This window comes from Strix uralensis, chromosome 1 (genome assembly GCF_047716275.1).
Source record: "Strix uralensis isolate ZFMK-TIS-50842 chromosome 1, bStrUra1, whole genome shotgun sequence".
Taxonomy (NCBI): domain Eukaryota; kingdom Metazoa; phylum Chordata; class Aves; order Strigiformes; family Strigidae; genus Strix; species Strix uralensis.
This window is the reverse complement of record NC_133972.1, coordinates 56,588,015-56,601,154: the sequence shown is the minus strand read 5'-3', so window position 1 is coordinate 56,601,154 and position 13,140 is coordinate 56,588,015. Positions and strand designations below refer to the sequence as shown.

The following is a 13,140-nucleotide window of genomic DNA, read 5'->3' as shown; positions in this document are numbered from 1 at the left end:
ACGAAGACCATCCGATTTCGGCTGCGTACGGTGGCCCTCCCCAAAGACCAGCGGGGACAGCCCAAAGCTGCCGTTTCCAGCCGCGCGCGTCCCCGCCGGTTCCAGGTGTCGCTTTCCCCGCGCTCGCGTCCCTGGGGCAGAGCAGCCGCAGGCAGCGCCGCGGGAGGAGCCGCACAAGCAGCGCCCGTCCGTCCGCCGAGTGCACCAACGCGGGGCGAGGGCCGAGGATTTCCCGGGGCTCCTTCTGCCGGTTCGGCACCGGGTCCGCGGCCACGGGCCCCCGCAGGGCAGAGGGAGGCGGAGGGCGCCGCACCCGCGGGGGCCCGGCCCCGGCACCCCCCTCCTCCCGCCCCGCTCCGCCCAAGCGCCGGGCGGGTCGCGCTGCCGCCGGGTGCTGAGCCTGGGCCGCCGGGCCCGCTCCCCTCGCCCCGCTCCCCCCCGGCCGGCGCTGCCCGGCGCCCCGCCGAGCCGGCCGGCTGCCCCCGCCCCGCCGCGCCGCCCCACGCCCCCGGAGCGCCCCGCCCGCCGCCGCTGCGCGCCGGGGCAGGCGCCGAGCAGGTGGCCGCAGGCAGCGGGCAGTGCCGCGGCATGTGAGCGGCCGCCGGGTCTCGCCGCTCGGCCGCGCTCCCTCGGGAAGGCAGCACCGGCCCCCCTGTCCTGCGCTGCCCTCCCCTCCTCTCGCCTCCCCGGGCCGGCCGCGGAGGCAGGGCGGCAGCGGCCGGGGGCTGAGCGCCGCGCCCCGCCGGGGGGCGGCCGTGGCGGAGGGCGGAGAGGAGGAGGAGGAGGAGGAGGAGGGGGAGGAAGGCTGCGCGGGAGCGGAGGGACGCGGGAGCCCCCCCGGCCGCGCAGGATGAAAGTCACCGTGTGCTTCGGGAGGACGCGGGTGGTCGTGCCCTGCGGGGACGGGAACATGAAAGTTTTCAGCCTGATCCAGCAAGCGGTGACCCGGTACAAGAAGGCGATCGCCAAGGTGAGGGGCGCGGGGAGCGGCGCCCGCGATCAATATGGCGCTTCCCGGAGCGGGGAGGGAAGGAAGGGAAGGGGAAAGTCCGGGCTGCCCCGCCGGGGCGGCGGGCGCGGGGCCGGGGGCGGCCGGCGGCGGAGCTCTGCGGGGAGCCTGTGCCCGGCGCCGCTGAGGGGAGCCGGGGGGGGTGGCGGGGCGGCCCCTCCGCGGCGGCCAGCGCGGCCCCCGCGCGGCTTCCCCGCGGGCGCCCGGCCGGGCCTCGGCCCTTTGTTCGCCGGTGCCTGGCGGCGAGGTGGCGGCCCCCGGGGGTGTCGATGCGGGGGCCGGCCGTGCCGGGTCAGACCCAGGGCGGGCGGCGGGGCCGAGGCGGCGGGGGCCGGGCGGGAGTCGCCGCGAAGCGCTGGAAATCCAGCCCCAGGCTTCCCGGCCCTCCAGGCCCGGCGGGGAGGGCGGCGGGAGGGGGAGCCCGCCGCAGGGGGTCCGGCGGCGCCCCGCGGGCCGCACCCCCTTCCCGCGGCGGACCGGGGGCCGGGGGGGCCCCCGCAGCGGCGCGGCCGCCCGCGCAGCCTCCGCGCCTGCCCCGCTCCCGGGGGGTTGTCGGGGGAAAGGCTCCGCCTGTGTGAGAGGCATCCGCGGTGCCCCGGGGTGCGGGGAGCGCCGGCCCGGCCCGGCCCGCGGCGGGGCTGATCCGCGGTGCCGCCTGCGCCGGCCTCCCTCAGCCCCATGTTGAAATCCCGGGCTGTGGGTGTGCAGGCAGTTGCACACTTGGCTTTCCCTCCCTCCCTAGGCGACTTGTTGGGCTTTGTTTCTTTTCTTTCTCCCCCCCCTCCCTTTTTTTTTTTTTTTCCCCTCTCTACTTTCTTCTTGTCGCTGCAAACTTCTTTTTAATCGAGTGGTTTGTTGGGGCACTATGACCACTGCTGGCTGAGAACTTGAGCAGCGCCTTTCCCCTTTGCTCTACCTGATCCATCCAAGCAGTTGAGTGTGCTTTTTCCCCTTAAGCCCTTTAGACACGCTTTACCCTTCTGAACCTGGAAGTTTTGCTTTGACAAAATGCTGACTTCCACACTCTCTGAAACCTGCAGCGGAAGGAATACTGTGAACAGTATATTGATTGGTTTGAAGCGATTCCCAAGAAAATTTTTAAGATCAGTTTTCTTGGAGGGAATTCAGGTGGCTGGGAGGAGAAAAGCAACTGAAGTTCCCATTGCCTCCCTGCTGGATTTCTGAAGAACATGGTTTTGGAGAGGACAAACGTATTCTGTCTGTATTATTCCTCTTGTAACGCAGTTGTGATTCTGGCTGGAGAAACAGTAAAACGATTCACTAGGATATGGCAGTGGCTGCATACCAGCCGTTATTTATATACGGCAGTTAGTGCATGTGCCATTTCTACCTGCACATAAGAGACAGTGGCCAAAAGTACGTTTCTGGTTAAGGTAAACCAGTGAACAGTAAAGTGTGTCCCTTGGGGGAGCACTGAATGTCTCATCGGGCCATTTAGGTGAAAAGTGTTTGCAGAATTTGTTCATCAGCGTTGCAACATTAATAAAATTAATTATTTTGATGTGTTGTATTTCAAAACTGTGGCCTGTGTAACTCATGTGGCACTGGACTTGTGTCCTGGTTTCCAACTGTTAAATTGCATTCAGGGATGGCAATTGCGTTCTGCAGTATAATGTTAAGCTTGGAAGTGACTGCAGTAGTTAGCACAGGAGAAACACATGCCAGTCACAAGGAAAAGGTTACGTGATTGCAAATGGTGTGGGTTTGTTCAGGAAAGAAGTGGCCCACCTGTAGAAACACAGAAAAATAAAAATATAACTCTTGTTTGAATATGTTATTGTATTTACTATAAGTTTGCAGAGGTGCAGCCAGACTTTGACTCGTCCCTAGTCCCCAAAGCTCTCAATCCCGGGTTTAAAATGACATGGTGGTTTTATTTATTAGTATTTATATGGTGGTTATGCTATATGCCACTGGTGTGGACCTGAGGTAGCCGTAATTACTGAGATTATTGTTTCTATTATATGGAAATACTGTGGTTGAAAACTCAGTAGCAGAGTCCATGGGCTTTCTCTGTTTTATACAGTCACTGTCAAACCTTTTAACTTAAATTTGCTGAAGATTTTCTGTGGTGATGTTTAGGTAGTAAGGGGGTGGATCCTCAGTGTCTCGTGAGTAAATGTATAGTGCTGTTTGCTGTGCTCGCTGTAGAGTAACATAGTAATTTTATGGTTTCAATGGCAGAACTTCATAGATCACTGTCTTTTTATAGCAGTTAGGTGGTTTCTTTCTATGCTAGTGTAGCAGATGAGAAAATCTTCACTTCAGAAAGAGACGAGAGGGGACAAAGTAATTCCTAAACTGAGAGGATGAAAATATGTGTGCACATATGAACGTACGATTTGGCAGCTGGTACCAAGCTGACACTGAAATCTACTTCACCACCACTGTGCTGTTATGGAAAAAAGCATATCTGGTGGAAGATTACTCAAAATATTTGAATTAAGTTTATGGTTTTCATACTTACAGGGAAACCAGCATTTCTCATCCTGCAAAAATGTGTGTGTGTCTGCTGTGTGCAGCAGTTTCTTCAGAACTACTCGAAGCCTCTGAGAATGGAGTTGTCAGCCCTTCCCAGATTACCTCCCGCTTTGTCATGGTTTCCAGGTTGTGATTAGCAATAAGTGATCTGCACGGCGAGCACTTCTGATGTACCTGTGCAATCGTGCTGAGGCAGCCTGACATCGTGCTTGCAGAGTGCCAGGAGCGAGTAACTTCAAAATTTGACCTCGGTTTTCTGGCTTGGTGTTATTTAGGTGGAAGAGACATGTCGAGAATGGAAAAAAATACTTACGGAAAATAATCCGCATAATAGTAAGGTTCTCCTCTCTGTAAAATTTTAAGACTTAAAAAGCATATAGATAACATACCTAGTTACTGTAGTTAGTTCTGAATGCAATTGTCTTTGCTTAGGATTCATAAATCTCAAAAAACTCATTATGGATTAACACTGCTGTCAATACTAAATCTTTAGGTGTGGAATAAGTTATTAATATGACAGGCTGTGCTTGAAGGTTGGTCTGTGTAGCGTGTATAGGAAATCTTTCTGTTCCTTTGCTTTTATTTCAAAAGGAGCTTTGTGTCTGAAGCTTGATTTTTCTTTTCTGCAAGTTGTGTGTAGGGAATGAACAAGCAAATGATAAGAGATATTTGAAAAGTCCACCTTGTCCAGGGCAACTGGAGTCAGCAAAAATTGATCACGCTTGCTGAAAACTTGTTTGCATGGTGGCACACTAATGATACTCTGTTTGTGTGGGTGGACTGGTGCAGCCTCTGGCACAATTTCTAAGTGAGTGTTAAATCAGTACAGTTTGGGCAGGGGGCAACTGGCCTGAGAAATGGTAGGTGCGTTTTCCAAACCCTGTTGATCTGGGGCTGTGCAGGTTTTGTGTTGATGTAGTTCTGTTTATGGCTTCCTAGCAATTAATTTAATGATGATAAAATGCTGGCAAGAAGGTAAGAGGGATTTTGAAGAGGGGAAGTCAGCCACACCTGACTGGTTTAATGTTAGTGGGCAAGAGAAGATGGGCTGCTCTAAAAGGGAGCAGACAGACAGGCAGCTGAGATGAAACATGTTTATCAAATGGTTGACTATAACCTAGTGTTAAAATGTGGAAAATTATTATAAAAATAATGTATCAAGTAGCCTTTTAGCAAAAATAAGTAATTGCGCATCCTGCACCTTTGGTTTGATCTAGTTGTAGCCAGAGACGTTTCTGCCTTTTTTTGGCGATTTTTGACTGTCACCATAGTCTTTGTGTGCTTTGGCTTTTTTGGGATATTGTAAGTATTTCACCATTTATCTTCTTTTTCTTGCAAGTATAAATAAGCATGCATAGGTAATGAGTAGGTATAACTTTAAAAAAAAATTAGCATTACTATATTGTCTTTGTGTGCTATATCGCACAAACACAGTAAACAAGAATAGAAAATCATAGATTTACAGGAGTTGTTCAGTCTCATCTTCAGTCCCTACAAGGATCGTACGGTCTCTATGATAGTTTATAGTCTGTTGTCCTGTGTATCATGTGCTTGTAGCCATGTTCCTAGACCTTGTATGTAACCCTGATTTTCTAGTTAAAATAACTAAATTAACAGTTTTCCAGCTGAATCAGAAAGAATTTAGGAGGACTCTTATTGAGACACCTTTCCCCTCCTCCTCACCAAATGCTGTGGGAGATGAAGTTTTTGGGCATTTGTGATGTCGTATGGAACAATGCTTGAATTGTTAATTTAAAAACTGTGATATGTTAATATTTGTGAAAAGAAATTGTAATCTGCTCTTTGATAGCATTTGAAGGCAGTTGCTGATAAGAGACCAGAACTCAAGGGAAGTTGGCTGTGTAAGCAAAGGTAACAGGTGTCAAATGACCATATTCTCACTTAATTTGTACATAGGAAGCTTGGGCCACCCAGAAGTTAAAGCTCCACCTCTTTGGTAGGTCTGATATTCATCAGCAGGGAAGTGTGAGAGGTGAAGGTTGTAGTCAGTGAATGTGTGAAGCTTCTTTTTTTCTGTTTTTGATTTTTTTCCCAGTGTCAGCTAACTGGGACTTCTCAGATTATTTGCTTAGAGCTCAGCTCCCGGATAGCAGGTTGTCTTCCAGGTGCACAATGGCGACTTTGATGCTTTTTACATTCTGCAGAGCAGTTTCACAGTTGCTTGTGAGTGTGTCACTGGGGCACTGTTTATAAGTCTGAATATATAGGGGTGGGTCAGTTGGTATGAAACTGCCAATTTTACTTGGGTTTTGTACTGGTCTCAGCACATTCCCCTCTTGAGCCTGGTGGCTAGGTTTTGGGCACAGGCTTAGCTGAGTCCTCCACAGTGTCCATGCAGAGACCCCTTTAGAATTGTAATGAAAACCCTCAAGGGCGATGGTGGCTGAATTTAGCATTAAAAAGATTTAAAAATTTTTTTTGGAGTTAGGTTTTGTTTTGATATCTGTGTAAATCTTGAGCCTGTTTTAAGTAGAAAGAAGTCTTAAAGACTGTTTTCAGAATGTGCAGGTACCCTCTCCACCCCAAAAAAGAACCAAAAGCCCCCAAAATTCCTTTCACCCCTGCTGCTCAGTTGACTGTCGGTTTACTTCTAGCTGACACCACCAGGATGAAGTCTCTGGGCTCCACATTTAGTATTGGCTGGGTAGTATTTCAATGATTTACCTGAGGTCAACCAGGGGAGCCCAGATTCCCTGGGCCTGCTGGCAGTTTTCTCAAGCTGACTCTTGACCTCTTTGCTGATGTTGGGCTCCCAACAGCGGCCGTGAAACACAGCTGACGGGTAACATCACTCTGCTGCAGCTTGGTGAAAGCAGTGGAGAGCTGCTAATTTAAGGAAGAAGAGTACTGAAATAGGTTACGATTGCTTCATGTTTAGAAAGCTGTTGTGTGATCCTGCAGGTTTGGCAGTTGGTGCTGGAAATGCAAGGCTATCTCTTGCACATAGTGATTTAATTCCCTCCACTTATTACGGAAAACTTTCTTTTAACCTCTTGTCTCCAACTCCCTCTGTGTTTTCAGCCAAATGAATGTTTTTCTGTCGTTGTCCTTATCTGTGAATACAGGTGACTCTCACGCATTGCATGAGAAGTTGCAGGGTGAAGGTAGAAATGAACCTTTGGATCGAGCATGGCTGTGGAGGTCCCTTGCACGGGGGCTTTTCTGTACAGCGGTACTGTGCCCGAGGGGACCTGTGGCTCGGGAGGCCGGAAGCTGCACAGGCCCTGCCGTACCCCAGGCAGGGCTTTGCCGCAGTCCCTCCCTGCCAGGTCTTGCCTGTGTTCAGCCATCTGTGGTATGAGGCAGGAGCCTTGTCTCTGGGAGGCCTGAGAGCCACGCTGGGGCTGTACCCTTGTTGTTTGAGCAGGCAGGGTAAATGCTTTTGGGATTATTCAAGGCTAGTAAAGAGGAAGACTAAATTCTGTGGCGCTTATGAAGAGCGGCGTAAAAAGTGGATAACATGAAAGCCCTTCAACTTTGAAGGTGTTTTCAGTAAAGGGTATGTGTGGTACTACCGTGGTTGGCTGATGTGAGCAATACCTATCTTTAGCTGGATGGGATACATCGTTGATTTCAGTTTGGCATTATGTGGTTTCTCAGTATTTCAGTGTTACTTAACGGTGATCGAAGTGAAGTGTGTTTGTGGAAGAGTGGCTTGAGAGTGATTTCCCTTTGAGCAAACGCACCGTTCGGCTGCTGTGAGCAATTCCTGTAGCTCTGAGGGGACAACTGTGGAGGAGCCTGTGAAAGCACTCAGCGTGTTCAGAGAACAGTTCCTGGAGGCAATTTGGGGTTTAGGGAGCTGCCAGCCTTTCTTCTTCTGGGCGATAGCCTTCCACCAGTGGAAAATCATCTGATTCTCATAGCTTTTTACACTTTAACTTTGGTTATAAGAGTCACAGATGTTTTAGTTCTATTATAAAAACACCACTGGAAGTAACACTTTCTTAGTCGTACCAGACTATGACATCTCTTGGTCGTAGCACATTTAATCCAGTAAAATAAGATGGAGTAAATGGGGGAGAAACGCTGGTGATGTTAGTTATACAGAATACGGTTCATGTAGCTTTAAAACAATTTCCTGGTTCTTCAAAGGAAAACAAACCTTTTCATCCAAATATAAATTGAATGGATAAAACATGCAACAATGCTGAACCAATGCTTATGTATATTGAAAATAAAGTGGAATTCTTCTAACATCAATCCAGAGTATAGCACAGATGTTCTCACTCAGAAATATTTTGTGAGCAGTAAGAAAATAAAAAGTGGAGCAAAAAGTATTAAAAAATTCTGCAAGATACTTAAGGGCATCTGTGCTTTATTTTTTTTCTTCCTCCTGTTTAATATACATTGTGTGTTTTCCTTGTTTCTTTGAGGTCATTTTACTGTAATGCTCAGCAAGCCCGGTATTGGAAGATAGTTAAAAAAACACCAAAGAGCTAAACTGCCTTTGAGCTAAGTTACATAATCTGCTGGTGCTGTTTATAAAAATGAACAAGAAAAAAAGAATACAGCAGCACAGACATACACAATAATACTTTTCAAAATGATTGATATTACTAGTGAAAGAGAAATTTTAAATTGGGGAAAAAATAATTTTAAATTAACAGTGAACATCAGGGCCTTTTTGTTTTTTAGATAATCACATTAATTTTACTTGTTGCAATACTTTAGCAATGTCAGATTTTTTTCTTACTGGTAGCCTTAGTTATTTTCTCAAATTGGTTCCAGATATTTGTTAAATTGGAAATAATTTTAATAACTATTTTGTTGCAACATTTGCTGTTCTTTTTTAATCAGGTAACAGGTACATGACAGTAACTTATTTCTTACTTCAGTTTCTTATTGTAAAGTGATACACATTAATAACCTATTTAGTCCCAAACAAAAGGAGAAATGGATCCCTACTAAAACTCCCGGACTAGATCCCCCACCCTATGTCTCATGGCCAGGGTCTCCAGTGGAGGGGAAGAGTAATAAAAACCAAGTGTGTTTCTGTGCGAGGGTGTGCAACTCTTGCTGCCCAGGAGCAGAGATGAGTATCCCGTGGAGCTGGGCCCTGGGGTGCTGCTGTGTTCCTGCCAGGCACTGTGCTCTGGTGCTGGAGCAGTTGGCTGGTGTCACCTCCTGGATCGCTGTGTCTCCAGCTCCTCAGGACTTTTATGGTAACAGAGACAGGGCTGGCGAAAGGGAATTGACTGTGAGGAGAAGAGTGGTCTTCTGCAGGGGATGAAAAAAAGAATGGGATGTCCTTGGAAACTGGTGAAAGGAAATGCTTTTGGGGTAATGATAGGTGAATATAACTCCTGGTGTCTTTTCTTTGACCTGAGAGGGAAACAGGAGTTTGCATGGAAGCAAGACAGTAACAGAGTAAATTAAGTACTGACAAATATAAAGAGCTGGAGATGGGAAGAAACTGTTTAACTTGCTGCCCTGGAGGTAAGTGGTCAATTTAGGAAGAGGATGAAAACTTGACCTCAATGACACAACAGATGTCACCCAAAAGGCTTTCTTTTTGAAAAGAAACCTGTGGAATTTATTATAGGAAGCTTCCCTTTTCGGGCAATAAGCTTATTGAAAATAGTGAATCTCTGATTTGGTGGGGAAAATAGACACTATTTTGGAAAAGCGATGTCACGTTTTTGGCCATACTTTCCACATTCTCTCATGCTCAGCCTGTTGCTGATGCAGCGAGATTTTGAATCCTTTGCAGGAGGAGCGAGCTGGTACATCGTTAGCAGTTTTCTTTTTAAGTGGCCACATTTATAGGATTTTTGTTCCGGGTATGCATGTCTTTACAGACTCAGAATGGCAATTTAAAATGTTTCTGGTATTCATGTTGTATTACTAATAGGAGAAAAAAAAAGTTACGTGGGTATAAATTGTTTTAAATGGAGATAGGCCTTTTGGGAGTGCCTGTATGTTTGCGTGTGCACCCACTTAGGTGTTTTCATTTGTTTGAAGAAACGTAGTCACACTTACTAAATGAAAAAGTAGTTTCACCTTACCCCATCTTTTTTGCATGTGCTTTCAAAGTTGTTGAGTTACTCTATCTTCCCCCTAGGCAAAGGCCACATAATGTTTTTTTTTCCTTCTCTATTAAATGTCAGAAGCAATATCCTACTTGTGAGAAACTTGCAGAGATACACTTCTTTGTGCATGTAATGAGAAGAATGACTTTGTTCCAAGTTCTCTGAATCCTTCTGAACAGGAAGGAGCCAAAGCAGAAGCTAATGAAATACGGAAAAGTTACTTCTAGGGATGCTGAAGTGTCTATGAGACCAGGTAGCCTGAAAGTTTTGTTGCTATAACAACTTAAATGACTTTTTTTTTTTTTAAAAAAAAAAAGAATAAATTGGAAGCTTCAGAACCTTTAGCTTCTTTAATAAACCGCTAAGTGGAATAACAAGGCTTGATTTAATTTGGTCTCTTCAAGAACCTGTTGTACCAAATGTTATTTGCATTTTTTTAAGTGTGCATTTGTTTGTGCTGTCAGTTTTTTCCCCTCTGCCTTCCTGTGAAGACTGCTCGCCTGCAGCTGCGAGTGCTGGGAAAGCGGCCAGCTACCAACTAGCAAAAGAAGTAGAATTTAGGCAGCCGGGTTGTGGTGGCCAGGCTGTGGTGGCCAGCCGTTCCTGGTGAATAAGCCTCTGGTCTCAGTGCTGTGTACAGCCTGTGAAGATGAAGAGGGAGAGGATTTTACGCCCCTTGAAATGTCTCCATCTTTTGGCAGTACCAGGCTGCTAAAAGACTGCTAGCCTGAAGCATTAGGCTTTGCTGAAAGTTAAAAAATATTGTGCAATTGTAATAATTTATCCAGTTGGAGGGTAGTCATCTCCATACATCTCACTTGTTCTGCTAGATGTTTCTGCCTTTTATTATAGAGGGATGAGGGCTGGGTAAGAGGACTCATGTTGCTGCTTTCTGAGGGAGATGAGAGGAGCCCAGCTTGGCCATGGATGTGGCTCTCCCGGGCTGAGCTTCCCACTTCTACAGGGCTCCTGTGAGGTGTGTGTGAGGGGGCTTGGTGCTCAAGTGGTACTTCAGGTTTGGATCAAGGTGAGGGTGTGTCACAAGTTAATTGTTTAATGCTGATGAGGGTGCTACTTCTGTTGCCCCACTGTAGGTCTGAGACAGCTGGGGATGGAAGAAAGGAAAAGCCCCAGCACAAGAAACTCCTCCATTCTTGCTCAAACTGAGAGTCCTGTCTTCTGGGCATGGTGCAAGTTCAGAGCGTGGTTTATAAATCCTGTATTGAATGTGTTTTTTTTTTTTTTTTTCTGGCATTGAGAATACTAATTTGAGAAGATAGGTTTGATGTTTTCTCACTGAGTTTTCTTAACAGCAGCTTTTATTGCTTTTTCTAGTTTTTCTTCAAATGAAAAATAGCACAGATAAATGTGGTCTGTAATAATTCTGGAAAATTTGAAGTCTGAACTAAGAAATTGCAAGAAAAAGTGGACTGGGTAAAGTAAGTAGAGCTTTTAAATTTGGAGTTGTCTGTTAGTGTAAGCTCTGTGTTGTAAAACAGTCAGTGAATGTGGTTTTAAATGTCTCTAACTGAATGTATGCAAAATATTTGTATGTTTAAGTGGTGCCACTTGTTTAAAGAGAAAACCTATATTTTCTAGACTTAGCTAACCTGGTCTAAAAAGAAAATGTTATGCTCAGTATGTAAAACAGTGTATTTAACTTGCGGTTATATTAGGCAATGGAGTAGTCTCACCCTGTGCCCAGCAGTCACTCAAGAACATAATGCTTTGGTAAACTAAACCCAGATGTTCTTATATGTGAAATGTTATTGTAATCAGTGTCTTATAAATCTCCCCTTTATTAGTATAGTTGTTTGAAGTAAATGCCTGATGACCCTTTTGTTGCTTTGGTGTTGCCACAAAATATCTGTTGTTAGCTTGAAGCCCCCTGCTAAATTGTAAGCCACAGATAATGAGTATCCAATATTGTATCTTTTGGAGTTTATAAAATATTTAGCTGAAAAGGCTCCCGGTCCTCACCCTGTATCTGGAGGTAAGAAGTTTCCTTTGCTGGTGGAATTCCCTAGATGGGGAATGAAAGCAGCAGAGAAGGGGAGCTAGCTTGTACAAAGAGCTAATTTGTGCTGAGTTAAGTATTCTTTTGATATTTGAATATGAAGTAATTAGCTTGGATGTAGTGCTGTTTACCTTTTAGCATCTGGAGAAGTCTAAACAAGCTGCTGAAGGGAACCGTATCATAAATCTATGTCCAAAATATTTTTGACAATCATGTATTTCAAATTGCTTTCCCTGGTGGTATTTTTCTGGTGGCCAGTGACTTGTGGGAAAAGTGCTGGGCTAAAGGGTTAAGGAAAGGTTTGGGCAGTGGTCTGATGTCTTTCTGTGGGCCATATGGGGTGATCAGATAGACTCATGTGGAAGTCCCCTTTCTAAAAATGCTTTCAGGGTGGGCCTGTAATTGCTTACTCATGGATGCTACTCTCTCCACTTCTGTTAAAAAAAGCTAGTTCAATATTTACCATAGCCATCTATTGTACTTGAGTCCAATTTGTAGGAGATGGTCTATTTCGTTCTAATTTATTTCCATTTCATAATTCAGCACTTGCCTGGTCTCATAGAAGAACAAAATTAAAAGAGTTTTTTTTTTTCTTTGTTTTATGTGAAAGTTATTAAATTATTTTGAATCTGTAAATCATAATAGCTAATTTTGTAAAATGTATGTCCTGTTTTATGGGTGGTCTGTGTTTCCCTTTATTAGACCATATATTTTGTCTATGATTACACAGTGTGTGAAGACTGCTCTACCTCTAGCTGCCCTCAAGTTGCTTCTGATTCAGTGTGCCAGTGTTTTGTTGCCTTCTGAAAGGCTTTGTTTCCAAAGGTTGGTGGATGCCAAAGACATTGTGAATAGAGGTCCGTTTTAAGACACAATGAGTACACATTTTTTTCTTGATCGCTTTTGGAGAGTGAAGTTGTATGGGATACTGAAATTAAAAAAAAAAGTTTTTCTGTAATTAAGTTATGTTTTAGAAACATGCTGTTTTTTATCCAGAATTTTCCTGTCACTTTTTCCAAAAAGTGCGTTGTTCCTTTCTGAACTCGAGTGTGGAGTGTAATAATTCATTTTGTGTTTTGTGTTAGTCTTCAGTGTAAGCTACCAGCTGAGATAAGAAGCAGAGATCTGAAATCAGTTTATAATAAACAGCCCTTTGTAGCCTGCCTTTCACCTGATGCGCTGCTCAGAAAGCTGGCCTTTGGTGAAGACCGCATAGCTTCAGGTTTGTAAACTGTGCCTAGATGCAATAAATAGGACGGTCTGTTCATTGCAATTGCAAACTGTGCCTTTCTCAGTGTCAGCAGCAAACAGGAGTGCCCAGTGCCAGCCCAGTGCTGCTCACCTGCTTGCTTTGCAGCTTGTGAGGAGCTATAAAATCAAACACTGAGCTCAAAGATGCCAAGATTTATCTGTTTTAACTTTGTATCTCCCCTCTCCCTCCATTCCCCTGAATAAGTAGGCCTACAAATCCAACATGATAGGTAAAAGCAAAGTTGTGGAGTCCTCTCTCCCATGTTTTGCATCCTTATATATAGTTTGTTCCACAGACCAGATTGTCA

At 45.9% G+C, this 13,140-nt stretch overlaps 1 protein-coding gene across 14 annotated transcripts in view; it reads left to right on the top strand.

The window, feature by feature from the left end:
* The first annotated feature begins 564 nt into the window (after positions 1–564).
* Positions 565–13,140, top strand: part of PARD3 (par-3 family cell polarity regulator) — a 457,578-nt gene continuing 445,002 nt past the window's right edge. For all 14 annotated transcript variants that reach the window (XR_012628846.1, XM_074867651.1, XM_074867643.1 and 11 more), the window contains exon 1: positions 565–970. Coding sequence is in view for 13 of the 14 variants with exons in the window: in XM_074867651.1 (XP_074723752.1) it covers positions 851–970 (120 nt within the window). In the remaining variant the exon portion in view is untranslated. The remainder of the gene's footprint in view (positions 971–13,140) is intronic.